This window comes from Littorina saxatilis, unplaced genomic scaffold (assembly GCF_037325665.1).
Source record: "Littorina saxatilis isolate snail1 unplaced genomic scaffold, US_GU_Lsax_2.0 scaffold_508, whole genome shotgun sequence".
NCBI classification, from domain to species: domain Eukaryota; kingdom Metazoa; phylum Mollusca; class Gastropoda; order Littorinimorpha; family Littorinidae; genus Littorina; species Littorina saxatilis.
The window spans coordinates 65,001-75,000 of NW_027125840.1; the positions used below are offsets into that span (position 1 = coordinate 65,001).

General features: G+C 43.3%; 1 protein-coding gene across 1 annotated transcript in view; it reads left to right on the forward strand.

Annotated features, from left to right (window-relative positions):
• Positions 1-10,000, forward strand: part of LOC138954313 (prominin-1-like) — a 27,290-nt gene that overhangs the window by 5,121 nt on the left and 12,169 nt on the right. The window contains exons 3-5 of the mRNA XM_070326187.1: positions 451-533; positions 4,042-4,215; positions 8,673-8,805. Coding sequence (XP_070182288.1) covers positions 451-533; positions 4,042-4,215; positions 8,673-8,805 — 390 coding nt within the window. The remainder of the gene's footprint in view (positions 1-450; positions 534-4,041; positions 4,216-8,672; positions 8,806-10,000) is intronic.

The window sequence follows — 10,000 nt, forward strand, 5'->3', positions numbered from 1 at the left end:
TCGAATGTCCATGTGGGAATGTGTAAGTGGAGCATATAAGAATGCCCATGTGTGAATGTGTAAGTGGAGCGTATAAGAATGTGAAAGTGGAGCGTGGTCGAATGTCCATGTGTGAATGGGTAAGTTGAGCGTATAAGAATGTCCATGTGTGCGATGTGTAAGTGAGACATAGGATGTGTTCATGACTGAATGCGTAAGCACAATGCAAGGCCAATGGCCAGAGAGGTATGTGGGAGGTGTGTTTATAACCTGCCCTGTTATATAGTGCTATATGTCTTATGTAAAAACAATGTCTTGTTTGTATTATTGTTATGTACCACGCCTGAATTTCTCTATGAGATAATAAAGTATTCTTATTCTTATTCTTATTCTTATTCTTGTGTCATCATCGTATTTTGCTTCATCACTGCATGGTGTGGTTTATTACTCTAAAAATTAACGTGATTCCAGGCACTAAAAGGCGTTGGATTGGACGACAAGAAGAAGACATTGAAATCATCCGAGAAGCATGTTGATGCGTTACGACAATATACGTAAGTTTGAAGTTACATGTTCACCGTCTATGTGAGTGTACAGTCGGCTACGTGTGTACCAATAGTAAGAACTAGTTTAACTTTACATACAAATACGTGACAATCATTTAAAAAGGCGCAAGCTTTGAAAAAACACCTCAGAGAAGGAATGCGATGGTGGTTTCCCGATTGATTGTTTGTTTGTTTGTTTGTTTTCTCCAACAGCAATGTAGACTTTGAAACAGTTTTCCACCAAGTCCTACTAGTCGCAAGGGCGAAATGCCACCCTTGGTTTGACATGGGGGAAACTGGCATGCGACGATTCGGGAGGGGGCGACGCAACTGGCATGCAACCGGCACGGTTGGCCTAGTGGTAAGGCGTCCGCCCCGTGATCGGGAGGTCGTGGGTTCGAACCCCGGCCGGGTCATACCTAAGACTTTAAAATTGGCAATCTAGTGGCTGCTCCGCCTGGCGTCTGGCATTATGGGGTTAGTGCTAGGACTAGTTGGTCCGGTGTCAGAATAATGTGACTGGGTGAGACATGAAGCCTGTGCTGCGACTTCTGTCTTGTGTGTGGCGCACGTTAAATGTCAAAGCAGCACCCTGATATGGCCTTTCGTGGTCGGCTGGGCGTTAAGCAAACAAACAAACAAACAAAAAACTGGCATGCGACGATTCAGGAGGGGGCGACTTTGGAGGCGGCAATTCAGTCGGGAATCACATGCCAGACGTAATAGCTTGGTGGAGATACCGAATCGGACCTTCCCATTTCGCCCCCGCTTTGAGGAAAAACGACGTCATGCTCTGATTATTTCCAACCAATAAGCAGTGTCATATCACCGCCGCCCGCAGTGTCAAATCGCCCTCGTATATGTAAAGGAATAGAGATAAAGAAATGTGGAATTATTCTAGCGAAACTGATATATTTAAAGAAAACAATTTCATGTTCTTGCGTAGTTATATTATAAGGAATCAACTCTAGTTACCTAAATCAGGCCTCAGTTCGGGATGGAAGTTCACAAAAAGTTGGGAACCTTATAAGATGTTTGGTGGCTTGTTGGCAGACCAGCTTTTTTTGTCGGTCCGAGGGGGAGCATATCGTCTTCCGCTTCATCTTTTATCGACCAATGCCGAAGACCTCAGTTTATTTTATATACAGTTATGCACATGTGTGCAGATGTGGTTTATTTATGACATGGGTGGTCTCTCTCAAGTAAATACAATACCATACTTCATTGTCTTTGATAAGTTTTAGAAAGTAGTAATGAGGCTGACAACAAGACCACTGAGCACGGTCAGCATATTCTAACATAAAAAGACCTATATAATTATATAGTAAACGTTTCTCTATCACAAGAGGCATAGTAAGTGTCATTTGAAATGTAAGATTTAAAGTGTTAAAATGTTAAATATATTGAATACGCCCTGAGACGCAAGACATGGCCCAGTCCAGTGGAGACCCACGAGAAGCTCTGAGGGCCGGCAACGTCGCCGCAGCAGACTGTGGAATTTGCCCTGCCGACCAGTTTTAGCATGGCTGGGAACGCAGAAGAAGAAGAAACAGAAATAATTATATTGAATAAAAATCCTGCAGTAGATCGCTTGGTCACAGACACCTTGTCGTTGTCAGACATAATCGGTGCTGGGACTAACACATACAGGGAGTTAGGGCACAATCCTTCCCGTGGAAACATTTAGTTCCCTGTCTCAGATGCGACCAGGTATTGTACGCGGGGTGGGATAAGGCCAACCACCAACAGTCAGACCATCTTGAACACGCGGCCAGTACTGTAACTGACCTTGATACGGATCGATCCAAGGGGGGCAATCTCAGTCATCTCAAAGAGGGAAATCCAAACGCAATCCGCTTTGTTCGATTTTATGGGCTTGGACGATAGAGAAAAATAAGAAAAGCAAAAGCTGGAGTAAACCTGGACGAAATTGCTATCAAGAACGCAGAATTGATTTTTTCTGAGGTGTTTTTTTTGCCGTAAGCGCCATGAATTTGCGGCACAATTTCGCGTCTCGCACATCTGATGTTGACATGCATCAACAAAGGGGCCTCACTCTGGAAGAGTTTCCTGCTCCGATAAACATGGCGCTTACGGCACAAAAAAAAAAACTCAGAAAAAATCAATTCTGCGTTCTTGATAGCAATTTCGTCCAGGTTTACTCCAGCTTTTGCTTTTCTTATTTTTCTCTATCGTCCAAGCCCATAAAATCGAACAAAGCGGATTGCGTTTGGATTTCCCTCTTTGAGATGACTGAGATTGCCCCCCTTGGATCGATCCGTATCAAGGTCAGTTACAGTACTGGCCGCGTGTTCAAGATGCAGTCAGACTGCTTTCAGTGCACAGATGTTTTATAAATCAATTTTGCATTAGGCCAAAAAAAAAGGTGTGGTTACGGTAACATAGCCAAAAAAATAGGGTAGGAAGGTCGGCAATCACTTCTTTTTTTTTAAAACTTTTTTTTCTAATGTGTACAAATTAAAGCTACTTGACAGGGAAATAAGTGTGCGACTCTGGCGCTTTCGCTTTCATTGCGTTTTCTGCACTCGTTTACTTGGGTTTTTTTGGTATTTTTTTGACAAATGTAATAAAAAGTTATGGGGTCGGCCCAAACAAATAGGGTAGGTCGGGTTACCGTAACCACACCTTTTTTTTTTTAGGCCTTAGCACCCGTGGTTTTCAGAAATTCGTTCATTTAAACGATCCAACTCTTCGGAGAAAGCTGCCACACTGTCGATATTTGGTACGTCTTCAAGTGGAGGGATTTTCTCATGCAAAAGACTGGACAGAGCTGCGATAGTGGGTGGAATTTGTTTTGACGTAAAGAACTGTGCCTTGCAAGGTACATGGGAATTCAACTATAATATGGCGTTCGATTACATCGCGATAATTCCGCCATATCGCGATGACATGCTTGGACCCCGAAAGAAACGGGACCAACCATTTTCGATGCCAACGTATAGCACAAAATCGAAAGGGGGTTCATGCTTCTCTCGTCTGCCTACCTTCTTCGATGGCAACATTTTGTGTAACATTGATACGTGGATGCATGCTTCTGTCGTCTGCCAACCTTTTTCTGGCCTACATATTGCACAACAATGATACGTGGATGCATGCTTCTGTCGTCTGCCAACCTTTTTCTGGCCTACATATTGCACAACAATGACACGTGGATGCATGCTTCTGTCGTCTGCCAACCTTTTTCTGGCCTACATTTCGCACAACAATGACACGTGGATGCATGCTTCTGTCGTCTGCCAACCTTTTTCTGGCCTACATATTGCACAACAATGACACGTGGATGCATGCTTCTGTCGTCTGCCAACCTTTTTCTGGCCTACATTTCGCACAACAATGACACGTGGATGCATGCTTCTGTCGTCTGCCAACCTTTTTCTGGCCTACATATTGCACAACATTGATACGTGGATGCATGCTTCTGTCGTCTGCCAACCTTTTTTGATGCCTACATTTCGCACAACAATGACACGTGGATGCATGCTTCTGTCGTCTGCAGCGGTGCTCTAGGCTGGGGTCTGACGGGAATACAGTTTCTGTGTGTCTTCCTGGTGCTGATTGGCGCTGTGATAGTGATTCTGGCCTACATGCTCAACCTACCCGACCTCGCAGCGACAGGCAACGAAGACAAGCGCAAGATAAAGACAACGCATGGTGGCAAAATCATATACTGGTAAAGTGGCAAACCCCATCCAAGTGTCAAGAAAACTCCCCCCTTCCTCTTCAGCAGTAGTACACGGTTGATGCATGAGGTGGGCAGGGGCGGATCAGTTGCTTTGTAAGGGGGGGGGGGGGCACTTTGAATCGAAAGTGAATGTGATGGGCGCGAAGCGCCCGAATTTGCTAGGGGGGTCCGGGGGCATGCCCCCCCGGAAAAAATTTTTGCCCAAAGAAGCAAAATGGTGCCATCTGGTGCCATTTGAACTTAGAAATGGTCATAGAATCAGCATAGAAAAATCTTTTTTTTTTCTTCTTTTTTTTTTCTTTTTTTTTCGGGGGGGGGGGCACGTGCCCCCTGTGCCCCCCCCCCTCGTCCGCCCCTGGTGGGGGTGGGGGCTCGGTGTCTGGTAGCTGTGTGTGTGAAATTCAGCGGGCACCATTGAGATAAACAATCATTTACATATTTAACTTTCCAACATATGCTGCATTACAACCCCCCTCCCTCCCCCTCCCCCAATGAATTAAACCAAAATCCACCATTTAAAAACTCAGAAAACATACACAATAATGGGAAGGAGGGGGAAATTGTCCTGGGAGTGGGGGATATGGACACGGGATGGAGGGGGCGGGCGCATTGTTCTGGGGGAAAGGGGGGTGATTGTCCGGCTGGCAGTTGACAGGGGGGGAGATGGACACGGGGTGGAGGAGGGGCGGGGGCATTGTTGTCGAGAGAGGGGGGGGAAATACTTCTGTTTTTCGTGAGGCAAGCTTTCTACACGTATTTCTTGTCCACGTGTTTCAAACACACCCCTCGCTAGTAACTGACCTCTTATGTCACGTGGGAAAGTCTGACTCATTAAAAGCATGAGTATTCACTCTCAAACCCGACAGTTATTTCTCAACATCGTCTTTTAGTACTGTCACGTACACTATTAGATCGGTTCAGTCGGGCACACTGCGTTACCTCCCTTATATTTCAGTGTCATTTAAAGGGCAAAACTATATATTGGCCGTTGGTAGTGTTCTTTCTCTGGAACTTGTAGAGTATAATTTAAGTGTATATTTTCAAAGATGTTGAAGAGTTCTTCGTCTTGAAATCCCCCGACACTTGTCTGCAAAACAACAGACTCCAGAAACACTCACACTATACTACGTGATGACAGTTAACCCTTAGGCCAAAAAAAAAATAGGTCTGTTTACGGTAACCCGACCGACCCTAGTTTTTTCACGCGACCCTAGACTTTTTTTTGGCATTTGGGGAAAAAAAAAAAAAAAAAAAAAAAAAAATGTTTTTTTGGCAAAATAACGTAAAAATATGGTTTTTTGGGAAAAAAAAAAAAAAATCCCGACCTACCGACCCTATTTTTTTGGCCTATGTTACCGTAAACAGACCTATTTTTTTTTTGGCCTTACCTCTTTCTACCCCCACTCCCAACCTCCGTATTTCTTCCCCCCACCCAAGCCCCATCGACTGCACTCTGCACTGCTGCAAAGGGGGGTCGGTAGAACAAGGACTCTTTTTGGTGGTGTAAGGGGACACTTTATGAACACGCTCAAGAATCGTGTGACTTCGACTAATATCGCAGCGCTGTGGGAATGTTTGTATTTTTGACTCACCTGAGCCTTAGGATTCATATGTGTCCGGTTGTATGGACAAAAAACTTAACGTTGAGGTTATCTCGAAAGTTTTTCAAGCCAGACCTCTGAAACTTTGCACACTTTTAGGGTTTGATGATCTCACGAAATGAACTCAGTTTGGTTGACCCTCGTCAAATGTTGGGGTCACAGCGGGGTCATGTTTGTTTCATAAAAACTTAACGTTCAGGTTATCTCGGATGTTTTTGAAACTAGCTTTGAATTCTTGCACACTTCTAGGGTTTGATAATCTCCCGACTTGACCTAAGTTTGATTGACCCTCGTCGTGTTTTGGGGTCACAGGGGATCATGTTCGTTACATTATAACCTAATATTGACGTTATCTAAGACGTTTTTGAAGCTGGAGCTTTGAAACTTTGAACACTTCAATGGTTTGATAATCTACCGACGTGACCTTAGTTTGGTTGACCCCTGTCTCATTTTGGGGTCACAGCGCGGTCATGTTTGTAAAAACCTAACGTTGATATTTTCTCAGTTATTTTTGAAGCAAAAGCCTCAAAATTTCAGACAATTGTAGGTGTTGATAATCATCAGACATGAAAATGTTTGCTTGAGATGATTTTCACCCATGAAATATCTACTGAGCTGTCAAGAAAATAAGTCTTGAGGTCATCAAGCTTAATGATGTCATTGTTTGATTTGGTCACAGTCTTGGCTAGACTATTGGTGATGACATTAACAGCTATTGTGTTTTCAGCGTAGCAATAGGGCCCGATATTTAGACGAGACAAGTATAATGATGACAGCTAACACCGTATTTGTTACATTTTAGCAGTGTTGACCCCGAGTTTCTACTGCAAACAAAAAATAATAGCAAAATCTCAAAATATGTGCGAGTCCCCTAATATGGACCACCTTCAACAAATCGAACAAAATAAAAGCTAAAGGCTATTTTCATTAATTCATTCAGAAGCTTGCTGGAAATAACCTATAACTAGCCCTCGAGATTTAAAAAAAAATGCAACAAAAAGTCTTCTTTTCGTGGAAGTTGATAATTTCACTTATTTTCACTCTGTTTTGGATTTAGTTTCTTTAGTTTCCTGGTGTGCTTCAAATAATGCTCTCATCAACCCGAAACAGATAAATCTAGAGCATATTTTAATTAGACTGACTTGCACATTAAGTTGTATCATGTTATTTTGAAATATAGGGGGCTTTTTACAGTGATTCGTGAAGGCCGCTTCACTGGTCCATATTAGGCGCCCAGGCTCCTAATAATTATGGACCCTTTGTGATTGTTTCTGTATTTAATATTTGCTGAATGTCTATCAAAGCTATTTCACTCTAATTAGGCCTAACGGTTAACCTAAGAGAGAGGGACTACCAAACACAAAATGAAACTTCTTCGCAAGGAAACAAGCTAGTTATCAGCATGAAACAAAAAGTGGTCCATATTAGGAGCCCTTCTCCTACATCAGGCTAGTAAGTGATGGGGGCGGTAAGCAGGTTTGGGGTTGTGCATTTTAGTTTCAATATTTGAAATATTCTTAGGGTTGAATAACAAAATGGATTGATAAAGGTCACATAAGGAGTTCTCTTGAACATTGTTTTATGAAGCTTGAACAGCTTCTCTTTTTATATTTAGTCAAGTTTTGACTAAATATTTTAACATCGAGGGGGAATCGAAACGAGGGTCGTGGTGTATGTGTGTCTGTCTGTCTGTGCGTGTGTGTGTGTGTGTGTGTGTGTGTGTGTGTGTGTAGAGCGATTCAGACTAAACTACTGGACCGATCTTTATGAAATTTGACATGAGAGTTCCTGGGTATGAAATCCCCGAACGTTTTTTTCATTTGTTTGATAAATGTCTTTGATGACGTCATATCCGGCTTTTCGTGAAAGTTGAGGCGGCACTGTCACGCCCTCATTTTTCAACCAAATTGGTTGAAATTTTGGTCAAGTAATCTTCGACGAAGCCCGGACTTCGGTATTGCATTTCAGCTTGGTGGCTTAAAAATTAATTAATGACTTTGGTCATTAAAAATCGGAAAATTGTAAAAAAAAAATAAAAATTTATAAAACGATCCAAATTTACGTTTATCTTATTCTCCATCATTTGCTGATTCCAAAAACATATAAATATGTTATATTCGGATTAAAAACAAGCTCTGAAAATTAAATATATAAAAATTATTATCAAAATTAAATTGTCCAAATCAATTTAAAAAAACTTTCATCTTATTCCTTGTCGGTTCCTGATTCCAAAAACATATAGATATGATATGTTTGGATTAAAAACACGCTCAGAAAGTTAAAACAAAGAGAGGTACAGAAAAGCGTGCTATCCTTCTTAGCGCAACTACTACGCCGCTCTTCTTGTCAATTTCACTGCCTATGCCGTGAGCGGTGGACTACGAGTATACGGTCTTGCTGCGTTGCATTGCGTTCAGTTTCATTCTGTGAGTTCGACAGCTACTTGACTAAATATTGTATTTTCGCCTTACGCGACTTGTTGTTTTTGTTTTTGTTTTGGGGGGGGGGGTGGCGGTCATGGGTAGTGGAATCCTCTTTTTAAGACCAACAAAACTATGAGAAAATCAGGTCTTAAAATGGGAGTAAACTTACAGAGGTAATAAACAGAATATCTAAGATAACATGGTCTTGAAAATGTCATCAGGGGTTGGGGGTCTTAAAAGGGAGGCAGTCTTCTATGGGGTGAGGTGGTTCAGGGAGGGGCAAGGGTAACGAAGTCGAGTCGTGTGTAAGCATTTGCTTTTCTTGTTAGTCTGGGCTGTTGTTTTGAGTCACAGTGTCTGTTTTGAGTATAAGGTTCAACTCACAACTAACTGCTCGGTACACGTGCGTTCCCTATTGCAGTGGCATGATGGTCTTCATCCTCTTTGCCTGGATCTTCATGCTGATGTGTCTCGTGTTCTTCGCCATCGGTGCTTCGCTGGAGGGTCTCATCTGTCAACTCGTTAACGATCCTGACTTCACAATTATTGACAAGGTAAGGCGTTACAGCTTTTAACTCACGTGTTCAAGCCGCATGTTCGTCTCCAGGAGACCAGTAGTTTAAGTCGAAGGCCACAGAGCTTAAATTAGCGTTGCCAGCATGATAAACTGGAGCTACATCTGCCGCGCTGCCAAGTCAGCATTTAAAGTCACTATCTCAGATTTCCCCGGGCTTTTACATGGGAATAAGACCGTCCGTCCTCTTGGACATATCCTAAAGGCCCGGTCACACAGCCCAAAAGTCGCGTAAACGCATGAATCACGCATACAATTTGGTTGTGCGTGCTTGTCGGTCGAGAATTTGACCATTTTCGCTGATTTACGCGATGAAAATCACCGATGAATTGCGCAAGAACTACGGAAAGATCACGCAAAAATCACTAACAAGCCACGCACTACAGCGCATAGGCACGCAAAGGTCCACGGAAAACCACGTATAATCTGCGCACTATCACTAATGAACTGCGTATGAATCGCATATGATTCGCGCATGAACTGCGCAAGGAATGCGCGGCAGCGCGCACGTCCGTTCCGCGCATATATAAACTGATGCAACCGCGGCGCCTTGGCATTCCCGTTTCAACAGTCGCGAACGATCACTGATATTCCACGCATATTTCGCGCATTGTTCGCGTAAGAACTACGCAAACTACGCAGACATTACGTAAAACAGCGCAATACTGCGTAAACTCTTACGCAAAGCCGAGTTTTGAGCTGCTCAAAACCTGGAATCGCGTAAAGCGCCGATCCGGCGAACATCGGCGGACAACTACGGAGGTTCCACGTCAGACAAACTGATGAAATGCGCAAATCGCGCATGTATCGCGTAAGGATCGAATTTCGTGCGTGATTCATGCGTTTACGCGACTTTTGGGCTGTGTGACCGGGCCTTTAAGTCAACATCCTGACTGCTACCAACTATGGTAGGCAACTTTGACATCTTTTGATGAATTAATGTCGCAGATGAAAACTTTTAAGAAATTAATTCACCTTCTGACACACACCCTTGGTCCCCTCTCGATCCAAACCTCATAAAAAACAGTAAGTTAAATCTAACTGCAGATGGGTAGCCCGTCGACGTACATATGCGCATGTTCATGTTCGCCGCTGTTACAAGCGGGCGTTCGTGTGTGTGTGTGTGTGTGTGTGTGTGTGTGTGTTCACTCTGGCTGTCTGTTTCCATCGGTTTG